The sequence below is a fragment of the Natator depressus genome, chromosome 17 (assembly GCF_965152275.1).
Source record: "Natator depressus isolate rNatDep1 chromosome 17, rNatDep2.hap1, whole genome shotgun sequence".
NCBI classification, from domain to species: Eukaryota; Metazoa; Chordata; order Testudines; family Cheloniidae; genus Natator; species Natator depressus.
Window position 1 is genome coordinate 16,962,888 of NC_134250.1, and position 16,311 is coordinate 16,979,198.

At 43.8% G+C, this 16,311-nt stretch overlaps 1 protein-coding gene across 1 annotated transcript in view; it reads right to left on the reverse strand.

The window, feature by feature from the left end:
- Positions 1 to 14,499, reverse strand: part of SPNS3 (SPNS lysolipid transporter 3, sphingosine-1-phosphate (putative)) — a 47,055-nt gene extending 32,556 nt beyond the window's left edge. The window contains exons 1-6 of the mRNA XM_074974436.1: positions 14,274 to 14,499; positions 10,324 to 10,389; positions 8,769 to 8,905; positions 7,595 to 7,746; positions 5,499 to 5,565; positions 4,017 to 4,207 (exon numbers count right to left, since the gene is read on the reverse strand). Of these exons, the coding sequence (XP_074830537.1) occupies positions 4,017 to 4,207; positions 5,499 to 5,565; positions 7,595 to 7,746; positions 8,769 to 8,905; positions 10,324 to 10,389; positions 14,274 to 14,499 (839 nt within the window). The remainder of the gene's footprint in view (positions 1 to 4,016; positions 4,208 to 5,498; positions 5,566 to 7,594; positions 7,747 to 8,768; positions 8,906 to 10,323; positions 10,390 to 14,273) is intronic.
- Positions 14,500 to 16,311: the final 1,812 nt, after the last annotated feature.

Consider the following 16,311-nt stretch of genomic DNA (forward strand, 5'->3'; position numbering starts at 1 on the left):
TGTCATCATCATTAATAGGTCGGAATATGAACAAGAGGCTCTTATGCAGCTCTCCAACACCACTTTCTACAAGCCATTACCCTCTGATCCCACTGAGGGTTACCAAAAGAAACTACACCATTTGCTCAAGAAACTCCCTGAAAAAGCACAAGAACAAATCCAAACAGACACACCCCTAGAACCCCGACCTGGGGTATTCTATCTGCCACCCAAGATCCATAAACCTGGAAATCCTGGACGCCCCATCATTTCACGCATTGGCACCCTGACAGCAGGATTGTCTGGCTATGTAGACTCCCTCCTCAGGCCCTACCAGCACTCCCAGCTATCTTCGAGACACCACTGACTTCCTGAGGAAACTACAATCCATTGGTGATCTTCCTGAAAACACCATCCTGGCCACTATGGACGTAGAAGCCCTCTACACCAACATTCCACACAAAGATGGACTACAAGCCATCAGGAACACTATCCCCGATAATGTCACGGCAAACCTGGTGGCTGAACTTTGTGACTTTGTCCTCACCCACAACTATTTCACATTTGGGGACAATGTATACCTTCAAATCAGTGGCACTGCTATGGGTACCCGCATGGCCCCACAGTATGCCAACATTTTTATGGCTGACTGAGAACAATGCTTCCTCAGCTCTCATCCCCTAATGCCCCTACTCTACTTGCGCTACATTGATGACATCTTCATCATCTGGACCCATGGAAAAGAAGCCCTTGAGGAATTCCACCATGATTTCAACAATTTCCATCCCACCATTAACCTCAGCCTGAACCAGTCCACACAAGAGATCCACTTCCTGGACACTACGGTGCTAATAAGCGATGGTCACAAAAACACCACCCTATACCGGAAACCTACTGACCGCTATTCCTACCTACATGCCTCCAGTTTTCAGCCAGACCACACCACACGATCCATTGTCTACAGCCAAGCTCTACGATACAACCGCATTTGCTCCAACCCCTCAGACAGAGACAAAACACCTACAAGATCTCTATCAAGCATTCTTACAACTGCAATACCCACCTGCTGAAGTGAAGAAACAGATTGACAGAGCCAGAAGAGTACCCAGAAGTCACCTACTACAGGACAGACCCAACAAAGAAAATAACAGAACACCACTAGCCATCACCTTCAGCCCCCAACTAAAACCTCTCCAACGCATCATCAAGGATCTACAATCTATCCTGAAGGACGACCCACATTCTCACAGATCTTGGGAGACAGGCCAGTCCTTGCTTACAGACAGCCCCCCAACCTGAAGCAAATACTCACCAGCAACCACACACCACATAACAGAACCACTAACCCAGGAACCTAATCCTTGCAACAAAGCCCGTTGCCAACTGTGTCCACATATCTATTCAGGGGACACCATCATAGGGCCTAATCACATCAGCCACACTATCAGAGGCTCGTTCACCTGCACATCTACCAATGTGATATATGCCATCATTTGCCAGCAATGCCCCTCTGCCATGTACATTGGTCAAACTGGACAGTCTCTACGTAAAAGAATAAATGGACACAAATCAGACGTCAAGAATTATAACATTCAAAAACCAGTCGGAGAACACTTCAATCTCTCTGGTCACTCGATTACAGACCTAAAAGTGGCAATTCTTCAACAAAAAAACTTCAGAAACAGACTCCAAAGAGTCTGCTGAATTGGAATTAATTTGCAAACTGGGTACAGTTAACTTAGGCTTGAATAAAGACTGGGAGTGGATGGGTCATTACACAAAGTAAAACTATTTCTCCATGTTTATACCCCCCACCCCACCCCACACTGTTCCTCAGACGTTCTTGTCAACTGCTGGAAATGGCCCACCTTGATTATCACTACAAAAGTTCACCCCCCCCACCCCACCCCCGCTCACACAAATATGCCTGCTGGTAATAGCTCACCTTAAGTGATCACTCTCGTTACACTGTGTATGGTAACACCCATTGTTTCATGTTCTCTATGTATATAAATCTCTCCACTGTATTTTCCACTGAATGCATCCGATGAAGTGAGCTGTAGCTCACGAAAGCTTATGCTCAAATAAATTTGTTAGTCTCTAAGGTGCCACAAGTACTCCTTTTCTTTTTGCAAATACAGACTAACACGGCTGCTACTCTGAAACCTAGTGGATAAAGAAAATCAGCTTTTCCAGCCTTTTGCCAAAGCTGACGTGGTTAGCTGGTCATACATCAGAGGATGCACAGTTACTTCACAAATCTAAGTCCTGATCTTGCAGGATCTAGCCCCCTGATATCATAAGGCACTGCAGCAGACTATTCAATACATGCAAGACTGCCTGAGAAGTACTGATACAACATTCCTTAGGAGACACCCACAAATTCAGCATCATGAAAAGGAAATGATCACACAATGGTATTAACACTGACACCTAGGCACAAAGTTCAACAGCACATTGGTCCCAAGTAATGGCACCACTAAGAGATATGGATTTTCCTGTTCTTATTTTCCCCCTGCTGCCAGCCATGTCTTCCTCTAGGCACTTTTCAGAGCTGAGGAACTGATACTCCATGGCAACAGATCCTGAGCCCAGCGTTCCCCTAAAGGAGCAAGGTTGGGAGAGGCAAACATTTACTACCAAGTGTAGCCCTGCTCAAGTCACAACTGGTAACAAACATATGTCCAGCAGTAAGCAGTAAGCACAGAGCAGGCAGGCCCCTGTTCTGGAAGCTCTTAGGGGAAGGGAGGGCCTTTTACTCTGATTGCAGAAGGCATTATAGATTCACAGGGCTGAATAATTATTAGCAATAGTGCGCTGCTCCTGCTGCTGCAGAACACTAGGAATGAGACAGATTCCGTTAGAAAGCCCCACAGGGCATTCAGTCATTTGAACTGCTGCTTGTCTTCATTTGTTATTTGTATTATTGTAGTGCCCAGGAACATCAGTCTTGGACCAGGACCCCTCTGTGCTAGGCAATATGCCGAAAGAACAAAAGACAGTCCCTGCTCCAGAGAGCTTATCGTCACAGTATAAAGAAAAGACAAACAGGGAGCCATGAGGCAGCAGTGAGACAGTAGTAGTGTAGAATTATCTGGCCTGTTCCTAATTGGCAGGTGTTCAATTGGCTCTCAGACCTGTTATAAAGACCCCTCGTTTTCCTGTATCTCCTGTCATCTGAGACCTCCAAGCACCCTATAGACCATAAAGTCTAGGGCCCGCAAGGCTACTTTGAACTGGGATCAACTGGTTGTAGCACAGCTCTTTCTGCCCTCTAATGTGCTCCATTTGCTTGGATCTGAAGGAGCCTTTGGGTTGTTCATCCTCATACCATGACTCAGGATGTTGCAACCTAATTGTCAAAATACCCAACACTTGGGACCGCCCCTTGTTTGTTGGGGTGAACTCTCAGCCCCGTCAGCTGTACACCTAGGAATAGGATTATGTTTGCTCTACCACAAGCAGGTGAGGAGTTCCTCTACACTGGATTTATATTTCATTTGAGTCCAACTAATCACAGCAACAGATAGCCTCATGGGAGACCACAAACATTTGTACATGCTAGGGATGGGCCAGAGTTGTGAAGTTATACCCCTGAACTGAATCCCAACATAGAGCCCCAGGAAGGTTAAGTTTGGAGGCAGGTTTGGATCAGGATTCAAACTGAATGACAGTATCAGCTAGACTGAACCAGTGCTAGAGTTCAGGCCCATTTCTAAATTGGATAGGCAATTCTAACAGAGTCTCTCCAGTAATAAGTGAGCCAGACACCCCTGTTCCCTCTGTCCCAAAGACTAGCTGCTCTGCATCTTGCAGTGACCAGTGCAGATCAGTTCTTAGTCTCACAGGTAGTAAGTTTATCAGTAATTAAGGAAGGGGGATTCATTACAGACATCTCTGTGATCTTACATGCCCAACAGCATATGGATGTAGAGGACCTGCATGTAGAATATGGCAGCTTTCTGAATTTGGAATTGCTCTATTGGTTTAATAGCCTTTTGAGGCGGGGTGTAGCCTTTGCAGCCATAGCCACCTACTTCTTGCTGAGGGACTTGACATCTTCACACCAGGTCGTGCTGGCAGTACTCTCGGCACCAGGCTTCTTATCTGCTCCCTGAGTTGTGTTAGAGATGCTCTGGCCTCCATGTCCCTCAGCTGCATCCTGGGTTGGATCAGGGACCAGTAGAATCAGAAGAGCCACTGCTATAACACCCATACAAGGAGTTATCTGTAGAGACAAAACTGGAGTAAGGTCATGGTCACTTTTCCTCTAATACTGAAGGCCAGTTAATAGCAAAAGAAAGTCATGACTTTGCTCCTAAAGATTTACATTTAGGGAAGCTGCAGACAAGCCTAGACCCAGTTGCATGCATCTCCTAGACATAATTAGCTTTTCTCTCAGGGGAGAAATCCTTTTGGTGATGTTGGTGAAAAGATGCAGTATGTTCCCCAACCCTTATGCATTCTCCTATGCAAAGGCACTGTTCCCTTCCCCATGATCCTGGAGAAAAACGTAAGGGGAGGGAATCCCCACGATTCAATGTTGGGATCTCGAGCGGGAGGGTCACCAGATATGGGAGCCATAGCATCCCTTCTGCACCTAGAAAAGCATTCACACCCACATGCACACTTCTAATCCTGCAAGTACCTCAGCAGGGGGGTTATTCAGGACATTTTGAGCGGCATAATGTAGAAGAATTGAGCTTGGGAATACAAGTCAAGTATTCCAGAGTTCTAGTCCCAGCTGTCACTCATTTTCTGTGCAGCCCTAAGACAAACCCCATGTCCTCTTTGCCCCACTGATACTAGCTGACATACTTTGCAGGTGAGTTAGGAAGATTTATCAAGTGCTTTGAAGATGTGAAATGTCCTATAAGGGCAGAGCATTCATCACAGCAATATGACTAATACAAGACTGGAATAGGTGTTATTTCCAGCAGTATTTTAAAAAAACTGGTTCCTCTTGTAACAATGTCTCTGCAGAATGACATGATTCTATACCAAAGTGATGACCATTTTAGTTTTTAGGTGCCTCTGTTTGAAAAGGCCTCTAGGCCCACCACCAGCTACCCATCAGTCCACTGTAGCTCTTCCAAATGGGTCTGTAATTAAGGGGTGCCTATGAAGCGAAGGAGGATCCAATGTTCCACCTAAAAATTGACTGGATGGCAGCTCTGCAGTTCACCCATCCTTGCGTTTAGCACAGTTACAGTCATGAAACCTTAAAACGCCACTCACCCTCCAGAAAGAGTTCCATTAAATAGTGAATTCACGTAAGAAAGGGGGGCTTTAATGGAAGGTCATAGGACTGCAACTCTCTTCTCTGTTGGTAACTATGTTCCCCTCCATTCATTCTTATATTTTGTTTCTTTAAAACCCTTTTAACATTCTTGTTGAGACACAGTGACATGAGATTGAAATCCTAATGAAACAGACCCCAATAGGCTATATGGATCCCAGTCAAAACCAGGATTTTACAAAGAGTGGATCAGTACTGAGCAGTGAGAGAAAGGACTCACCCTGAATGCCCAATGCCAGTGGCCAGCAGCCTGTGTTACACTAGATGCCAGAACATAACCAAGACCACTGTAAAAGACAAAATGGGATGCCAAGACTACATTAGTTTCCATTGGTGCAGTGAGACCCCAAGGCCCTGCAGGGGTAGGATTTGTACAGAGAGGAGCATAGAGGAATATTTTTGCAGGCATTTCCAACCAGTGAGGCCTATTCAATTGTAGCTCCCAGAGAAACTAGTTGGGTTTAGGCATTGTAACCTGTTCAGAGCAGGTTTGAAATGGTGGTAATATCCAAGCCACATTTACATTAATATTTATGCAAGTATGCTGATGCTGAAAAACAGGTACTGATTTTTCATAGTACAGACACACTCTGCGTGTCCCTACTGTTGAACCACAGGTGGTCAGGTTACCTTTCCCCCAGAGGACAGATTTGGAGGACAATGGAAGATCGGCCCTTATCCAGCAGCCCCACACAAAATGTTAAGATTGGGGAGCAGTTACTCAATCCTGTTGGGACTATCCTAGAAAAGGGTTTCCCAGGCCCACGAAGGCACAGAAGCAATGTGATGATGCCTCTGGCTTGCCCACACTCCCCCCATGAAGGTAATGGTAAATGGGGAGGAGGGGAGGTAGGGGCAAGGCGAAGAAGCAAGGTAGGGGAGAGCATTATCCAGTGTATCAGATAGAACAGGGGTGGGCAAACTACAGCCCGCGAACAGTTTTAAGCTGGTCTGTGAGCTCCCACTGTGGAGCAGGGTCTGGGGCTTGCCCCGCTCCGGTGCTCCAGTGGGGTGCAGGATCGGGGGCCGCACCACGCGGCTCCCGGAAGCTGCGGCATGGCCCCGCTCTGGCTCCTACATGCTCCAATGGCCCCCTCCGGTGCTCCAATGGGAGCTGCAGGGGCGGTGCCTGCGGACGGGGCAGCATGCAGAGCCACCTGGTAGTTTCTGCGTAGGAGCCGGAGAAGGGACACGCTGCTGCTTCCCGGAGCCACTTGAGGTAAGTGCCGCTTGGAGCCTGCATCTCTGAGTCTCTCCCCACACCCCTGCCCCAGCCCTGATCCCCCTCCCGCCCTCTCAACCCCTCGATCCCAACATGGAGCACCCTCCTGCACCCCAAACCTCTCATCCCCAGCCCCACCTCAGAGCCCACACCCCCAGCTGGAATCTGTACTCCTTCCCACACCCCAACCCCCTGCCCAAGCCCGGAGCCCTCTCATGCACCCTAACTCCTCATTTCTGGCCCCACCCCGGAGCCCGCATCCCCAGCCAGAGCCCTCACCCCCTCCCACACCCCAACCCCAATTTTTTGAGCATTCATAGCCCACCATACAATTTCTATTCCCCGATGTGACCCTCGGGCCAAAAAGTTTGCCCGCCCCTGAGATAAAAGGTGTGTTTCCCCTGGGAATAAACATTTATTCTGTGTAATTAGACCCAAGCATCCAAATCCAGGCAGCCCACACACAGGTTCACTGCAAGACCTTGTTTGGGTAAACCATATGAATTAAGCTCTGCAGTGGTTCCTTCCTTTAGCTTTAACTGGGAGACTGAGCTCTAGTCCTGACTGTCACTAACACATGGTAGGACTCTGGACAGCTTATCTGTAAGACCATTATTTCTCCACTCTCAGAGGAAGTTTTGTATTAAGAAAGCAAACCACATTTTCAATACCTTATTCTTTGTATATTTAGAGCTGTTTCAAAACTGCAAGTTTTTCATGGGATTTTTTTTTTTAAACCACCCTCCCTGACAATATTTTTAAGGAAAAACCAAAAAGCTGAAGAGCTTTGGGTATTCCAAAAATTTCTGCTTTTCAGTTTGCTTTTGTTTTGTTAAAAAAATTCGATTTTTCCCCCAAAATCAAAGTTTTCCACAAGAAAAAAGATTGGTCTAAAAGCCATTCTTAGTTGAAAAAGTAAACATGAAAAAATCCAACCAGCTCTATTTAAGAGTGCCAAACAGGTAACAGACCCTGCCCTAAAAAGCTTAGTCTAAGGCACAAACCAACATGACTTAGTCAAGTTATGGCATATGTGTTCTAGTTCTTTCCAGGAAGTGCTTCAAGAAGTGCCAGTTACTGGTGAGCAGACAAACCTTCCAACTGGGATGAAGATATAGAAGACAGACAACATACAGGTCCTTTGGTCCCTCTCAAACAGGTCCGCAATGATGGTAGGCGCTATGGTGGAGTAACTGGCTGTGCCGATGCCAACAAATCCTCGTGAAAGGAAGAATATCCAGGAGTACTGGGGACAGAAGAGGCATTAAGATCCAAAAAGCACACATTAAAAGGAAGCTACCTCTTAAGGAAGCATGTTTCTCATGGGATGGGAGTTTAAGGCCTGGTCTACTCTAACTAAGGGGGTAATGGAAGTCGACTTAAGTTACGTTAGTTAAATTATGTAACTTAAGTTGACGTAACTTAGATTGACTTACAGCAATGTCTAAACTGCACTATGTCGACAGGAGATGTTCTCCCACCAACACAGCTTCTGTCTCTTGGGGAGGTAGAGTATTGAAGTTGACAGGAGAGCGCTCTCACATTAACTTATCTCATCTTCACCAGAGCCACTAAACGGATGCCCGCTGCATCAATCTAGCCAGTAGTGAAGACAAGCCCTTAGTGTAGACAAGGTCTTAGCTGCCTCTGCCAGGGTCATTACAGTTACCAGTGTTTACAACAGGGAGAACACTTTGAGTCCCCCATGGTTACTACGGTAGCCTCACTAAACTGGAGGATCTAAGAAGGGCAGCTGAAGTGACTGGGCCAAATCCTGCAGTGCTTGGCATTTATTCATTCATGACTCCCATTGACTTCAGAGTGCTGTCTCCTCCCACCCCTGCAGCCCCTCACACCACAAAGCTGTACTTTTCAAGCTTCCTTCTGCAGCAGCATGTGCTGAATTCTTGGGGTGTCACCAGGGGGCATTGCAAGGCATGGTCAGTAGTTCCACAGATTCACCAGCCAATCCCCTACACGCCAATGCACATGCTCAGCAAGAGGGAAAGGACAAAGCTAAGAATACTACAGCAGCAGCTGTAGAATAGCTTCACTGGTGCTCTATGGCCTGGAAGGGACAGGATATCATTCCCTGTAGAGCTTTTCTGCACAAAGCCCATTTACTCATGTTTCAAGCAGTAAGCTCCAGGGTGCTGCCTGAAAGCTTTTACAAACTATAACGTGATCAGAACAAAAGTTCCATGAGTCACTGAAAGACTCAGGCAGCTGATTTCTCTAAGTACCATTCCAAATAAGTAAGTGACATACCGATTCAGTGATGAATGAGCTGCCTAACGTCACACCTGACCAGAGGAAGATACCAACACTGAGGATGACTTTCCTGTTGTACCGGTCACCAAGGTATCCAAAGAAGGGTGCAGACAGCGAAAAAAAGAAGATGAAGACTGCAATGCAAAGCAAGAGCAGTGACTATGCTGGTCATATTATTCTTATGGCTCCCCTTGCTCCCCAGAGAGGGATACCATGTGCTACTGTTAGGAATCCATTAGTCTTTAAGGTGCCACTGGACTCCTTGTTGTTTTTGTGGATACAGACTAACACAGCTACCCCTCTGATACTTGACGTGTGCTACTTATTAGGCTGAATGCCCAATTTTGAGGTTGCAGAAGTGCAATTCGTGAGTAGAGAGCTCTGAGCCAACCCTCCAGATCCAAAAAATTCCCATTTGTATATCCCTGGCTCTTTAGTTACAAGATGTTTGGATTTATTCATTCTGTCTTAGGCAGTGGCTTTTCTAGCTATCGAAGTTTACGGATGGAGATGACAGAACCCATTAACAGTAAAACAGATGTTTAAAGCAATAAACTGGATGAAATGTGTTACTAAGTTACTATTTTATATACATAGCTGAAAGACACTTCCCCCAAGTACCTCAATAGACCATGGGAGACACCGAAAATTCAGCTTAAGGTTGCGCCTCCAGACTCTGCAGCTACAGTTCAGACACTGTCAACCCAGCTTACTAGGTCATGTCACCATCCAGAATGGATTGGTTATTCCCAAAGCATGCTCTAAAAGGGAGTACACCCTTAAATACTATTGAATTCAGTTAAAGAGTTCTAATTCTGGAACTGATCATTTTACAGAGTCTGAAAGATACCCAACAGTTAAAAGTAAAACAAAGGGATTACACACAATGACCAGTTTATGTAGAGCTTTCATTCATGCCAATTGCTTTATGGAAAAAAGAGCTATTTAATTGGTTAGCCTGCTCTATTTATATCCTGGAGTCAATGGATTTGACGAGGTTAGAATTTTACCTATTGTGTTCAGGGCAGGAAGCAAATATATTTCCCAATGGTGACCTCAAGGAGAATTTTTATATTCAGATTTTTATTGCCCAAGTTGGAATTTAGGTGAGAAACCAAGTTTAACCCCCCTCAATTCTTATGATTTAAGTGCCATAAGAACTTTAGTGATCATAGGGTGACCAGATAGCAAATGTGAAAAATCGGGACAGGGGGTGGGAGGTAATAGGTGCGTATATAAGAAAAAGTCCCAAATACTGGGTCTGTCCCTATAAAATAGGGACATCTGGTCACCCTAAGTGGTGACCACAAACAGGCAAGGACTTTCTTTACTCCTGGAAGGCTGCAGGCTTGGTCAGACTTTAGCCAGTGACTTTCAGTCTTGTATTTGTGACCAAACTGACTAAACATTTTAAAGTTCAAAGCTGAAATCAACAGGACAGTGGGGAACTGCAAAAAATAAGGAGCAGGGAAGAACTAGACTTCATTTTAGAGACAGGCAACATGGATGTGGAGCAGGCTAAGCTGCTCCCAGTAGTGTGACATCTCTTTACCTGTCTGCAGTAAGCCTGCACTGCCATCACTGATGTTGAAGTACTTCTTTATATCTACCAGCACCCCTGCAACAAAGAAAAAATTCATAATTATGCAGCTATAGCAGAGTGTATCATTCCTCAGTAGTTGCCATTTTACCCATTTGCTAACCTGAAGACTCACTTCAAGTCAAGGGTTTGCACAGAGGTGGTGAGTTTGGCCCATTAATTTTCATGGGGGCTGTAATCTTTAAACTGAAGTGTAATCTTTAAACCTTCCATAGCATCTTGTATACATTAATAAACTAGTTATTGTGAAGTTTCCATCACTTTCTTCAGGCCATTCATAGTCATCCTACTGTGGAGATCTTGCAAGACTCAACTCAGCCAGGATTTCCATCTAATTTCTACAGAGCCATGTGTGTGCATAGTGATGTATAAACAGTTTACAATTCAAGGTTTAGACCAGTGGTTCCCAAACTTGGTTCGCTTCCTGCAGCTCCCATTGGCCGGGAACGGCGAACCGCAGCCACTGGGAGCTGAGAGCGGCCGTACCTGCGGACGCTCAGGTAAACAAAGTGTCCCATGGCCCGCCAGGGGCTTATCCTGAACAAGCCACAAACCAAGTTTGGGAACCACTGGTTTATACGGACCCAATGGGAAATAAAATAGAATAGATGGTAGTTTAATTTAGTGGGCTTTTAGCATGAAGCTAGAGATCCTGAAATGTTTAGGATAAGCAAAAGTTATTTCTAAAATTCTGATAAGGATGAGTTTTAACATTTCCAGTGTGCAGAGGTGCTCTGATTTCTGTCTCTCTCCAAAGAGTATAAATGGTTATAATAGTCCTTATTACGAGTTGAAGGCTAAAAGAAATAAACGCTAGTGATTGGTATAATAGTTCTGTAAAAATGGTTTCCACCATTTGGAAAGACTGTTATCCTGACAAGAGCCTTGATGTTTTGTACCCACTTTGTTGGGGCAAACTGAGGCACATGTAGGAGAGCAATTTTGAGACAAAGGATTTTTGTAATCCCTATGACACTGACAAACACTACAAGCTCGCAGAGATCAAGAATTATTTGATATTTCTGCATCTGGTTTATATAAAGGTGTGAAGAGCTGGTTGATGTACTTCCTCTTAATTAATTGAGACAGTGGCAAAATTTGAACTTCCAGCTTATTAAAAATTATTGAAAGAAATGTTAGTTTCTTTCAAAACTGTTTGACTTTACATCAGGGAAAAACACTGGGATTCGACATAATATGGATGCATTAATGCAGTTGTGATAAAACATGGTATTTACACAGTATCATGACCATCATTATTTTTAGGCTGCATTTGTAGCTAGCACACACTTATCTTTTAATCACACACCAGCCCTTTCCTGAGACAAAATTTAAAATAGATAGCAGAGGCTTAAACAACAAAGAAACAGGGATGTATTTGTATTCCTTTAGCCTGACTATAATAAAGGATATTTTATCAATTTCTTACTTCTTGTATTACTTGGTTTAGTTTATTTTTCTGTTTTTGAAAAAGGAATTTAAAGAATTTTAATGAGGAGACATGGTGCCACTCTCTAATCTCCAATAGTGTGATAGACAAGCAACTGTTGAATGTGGCCTTCTTTGATGACTGATTAAAGTGACTTTGAAATGAGACTAGCAGCAACACTGAGATTCCATATTTGATTCTTAATTTCTTCTGATTATATTCTTCACATACAAGCAACAGATTATTTTCTGTAGTCTACTACTCTTGCAATCTCCCTCAGTGACTGGAGAGTCTATTTTCCTTCACCAGTCAGTTTCTGCAATCATGTGTACATGTCATGTGTACAATCCCTGTGCCTTCATTATAGAAAACACAGGTGTAATTGAAGGCAGTACTTTGCCTCCAAACCCTTTGCTTTTAGAGATTGTGTAGACTTTCAGACTTTGATTTTCATATCCCAGGATAAATTTGCAGGGCTTAGAATGAGAAAAAAACAAACCAAACAAACATTGATGTACAACACATGAAACTCCAGTGACATTTTCAGTCACTTTTCAGAGCAGAACCACACTTAAAATTTGAAGTTATTTCAATGATTGAGACAGACTTTTAATAGTCAAGATTTTACCACACTAGAAATCAATCAAACTAAACCCTTTTATCCATGCCTCTAGGGTAGAACTGGGTCGCTATTTATCAACGCACAGCACCACTGATCAACAGGAAATGCAGAAACTAAGGTATCAAAGTAAAACTGCAACTGGAATTGAAAGTAGAATTCTCCACACATGCAAACTGAGCATTCCAACCCAGGCTAAAAAATTTTCAGTTTGAATGCTACCTAAAATTTTCCACCTAAATAATTCTCTAGCTGTCACATACCAAGCCACACAAGTCAATAGGAGCCAAAGATGATAGGCACCTCTGAAATTCAGGCCAGTTATTTAGGTGTATAACTTTTAGTGGGAACCAAGTTGGAAAGTATTGACCTTAACCCCCAGCAATGGGATTACAAACAAGAGGGGCAAAGTTCAAATGACCGTAATTATCAACACTTGAAGAAACATTTGACAGATTCTATTCTATCCTTTCCCCTCATATAATTAGATGCACACAGACAAAATGTCTCCTATGGCTGAGGGTCAGAGCAAAGCAGATTGTATACTGAAGAGAAGTGTTAAGAACAGAAAACCACAACTTCTCCATAGCCTTCAGTACCCTTGCAAGTTGATGCACACACCTCCCCTACTTTTCTGTTCAAACTTATTAAAAGCCAGACACTTTGGGTATACCTACACAGACTCGGGCTAGCAGGACTCACAATAGTACTCTAAAATAGTACCCTTCCCTAGGCTTCAGAGCCTGAGCTCCAGCCTGAGCCGCAACTTCCCATGCTGTTGACAGAGCTATTTTTACAGCATCAGTGCAAACTCTGGTAGCCAAAGTGTGCCAAACCACACTGGGAGGCTCGCTGTCATGGGCTGTGTAGACATACCTTTTACTTAAGGGTTCTGACATCCAAAGGGACAGAAGGGTTAAAAAGGAAGGTGGCTGATGCAAGAATTCTGCACTACAGCTTGACTTCAAGCTGATGTACAGGATATTGCTATACTGCATAAGTAGCCATTTTAACTGGCAAACAAAAGGAGATATATAACTCTGAGAATTGAAACATATTTCAGTTAACACCATCCTCCTAAGTCAGCATGAGCTTATTCAGAGAACTATATGTGATTCTGAAGGGCAATGAAATGGAGAATGGGTCTCCTCTAGCCTCAACTCCTCCCAAAGTTATGTGCAACTCCTAATTGCAGAGATCACATAGTTTCCACTGGGGCAGAAGATAAAGCCAGCCTTTCCCTGACAAAATTTTGGCCAAAAGAGTAGGTTTTTTGCCCCTTTAATCCCCTCCGTAAGACAAGAGAGTCAGGGATGATCTCATCATTAGTCCTTTTTCAAGCAAGGCTCACTAGTTCCAATGGGAGCACTGTCTAAAGCAAGCAAAGAGGGCAGTAATCCCCCACTCACTTCCCCAGGCAGATGGGAGAAAAGCCTACAGGAGGTAGATGTTGTGAGCTGCCTGTCTACAGCCCCAGAAAAGCATCTTTGTCAAAGCTCTGCAAAGTCATTACTTAGAACCAGATCAGTTGCCCTTTATACCTGGGTTCCATTTATAAATGGTTTAAGGGTTAATAAATGATTAACACATGTTATAGACATGAATAGTTGGAGATTGCTTAAAAGTTTATGGACATTTAACAATTATTAAAATCTATAAATGGCACTTTGACAGGAAGTGTGACCAACGGACCAAAGCAAACAAGTGTTAAACAGTCTGTGTTTCTGAATAATTTACTTTTATTTACACAGATAAACAGCTTTAAGCCAGAGGTTTCCCCGTTAACTGTGGAGTGAACAGAGTTGCTGAGAACTGTAGTTTGTTCTTTCTAAGAGAGAGGAGGAAGAGTCTTACCTGGTACAATAAACCAATCCATGTAGTTGAGTAAGTTGATATAGCACAGCACACCAACTGCTAGGTAAGATCTCTTTGCTGAAACATTTCCTGGTGTCTGTAAGAACTGAGAAGTACTTGTAGTTGGTGCAGTAGCCCCATAACTCTGTGAGCCAGGGGGCTGCTGGGACTGAAGGCCTGTGAACTCATTCATTCCACTGGACTCCTCTGGCACAGAGTTCTGCATGATCCACAGTGCATAAAGGCAAGTTTCAAAGTCTTTCCTAAGTGCATTAAGTGAAATCTCAATTTTGCAATCAAGTTACGAGGAACTTCACCCAGTGTAGTCATTTCCTGAAATGACGATCCTCCCACAAGTCTAGCCACTTGCACCGAAAATTAAGGTTCCCATGACAGAGCTTCTGCAGGAAAAGGAGATCCAGCCCTGTGGGCTTTGCTGAGAAATTTAAGTTGCAAAATATATTCTACCTTGCACTCAAGGCAAGATTGGACAAGGTAAATACAAGATAATCCGTTGTGCATGAAGAAAAAATACTACAGAATTCTGTGAAGGCCTCAAAGAGTGAATGGAGAAGATCTTAATAATAACCTTTCCCAGGTGCCACGACTCAGGGAGACTCTTTAGAACCAAAGATGGCCTCTTTGGCAGAGGGAAAAAAGGAGGAGAGACAAGATGATCCAGTGACTAGGGTACTAGCCTAGGACTTGGGAAACCTGGCTACAAGACTTTGCTCTACTACGGACTTCCCGTGTGAGCTTAGTCTCTGCCTCAGTTCCCATCTGTAAGAAGGGGATAATAGCACTGCCTTGCTCACAGGGGTGTTGCAAGGATCAATACATTAAAAGATCTTGATGCTCTGATACTGTGGTGATGCGGGTCACATATCTCAGATATTACTACCAGACTCCACATGACTCAGGATTAAGGGAAAGTGGATAATTATTTGATCTACCAGTGGAATCTCAGAATGTTTTACTGTAGGGATTTTTGCTGACAGAAACTGAACACTTTAGCATATTTGGGGGGGAATAAGGAAGGAACTTCCTTCTCTCTCCTTGCATTTTGCCAAAAATCATGGACGAATTTCATTTCAAAATTTGAGTACTGAAAAGGGCTCTGAGAGGATTAGGCAGGCATTATCACCAGCATGGGTTTCCTCCTCTAATCAGGCAGTGGACCATCGTCTTTCCAAGCTTATTTTTAGGCTTAGTTTTGAGCCTCACAAATACAACACTAAAGAGAGATTTGAAAATCACAGTGCAGCAGCATCTGCAATATTGTGATTTCCTGTGAAGCTTCTGGTCACAGATACTTGAGTATTGCAGGACACAAGAGTCAGTGACCTGCTCACTAAACGAAATCCAAGTTGTGAATTGTTTGTGATGTAGTTAAGTGAAGTTTTAGGATAAACAGGGGGAAAAAGCTCAAGGACACTTATTTTCCTTACACAGGAGAGACAAAGACTTTATCATACAGAGACCAACTATACTTGATGTTACAGTGGTACTGGAATTACTGTTTGAGTATTCTAATGGAATGTCAATTGCTAGACCATATTCACGGTGAAGTGCTTGCAACGACTCGCTGAAGTGCTTGTTTTAGAAGTTAGCATTTGCCTTCTGAAGTTATTTTAGCAAATCTCTAGAAACTACTGCAGAAAAACATTCTGTGAACACAGACTAGTCAAATCTAAGTTTTAGAGAAAAAATGGTAACTCGTCACACATGTCTTGTGAGTCACTCTCGCACATTACCAACTTCAGGTGGTACGTCTTTAAACTCCCTTAATAGACTGCAGCATGAGTAAAGTGTGAATTAACAGTGTAGTGTCTGGCCCTATGTGCAACAGTGAGGCAGGCACTTAAACTCTATTCCAGGAGGAATGGCTAATGACATCATTGGTGAGCTGTGCATAGAGACAGAGCAATAGGGTCACATTTTTAAGCGTTCAGCATCTCCCACTTGGGGCCAGATTTCTTTTGACAATCAGCACCTAGCATGCTGAATTCCTTTGACAATCTGGCCCCAATTGCAAGTG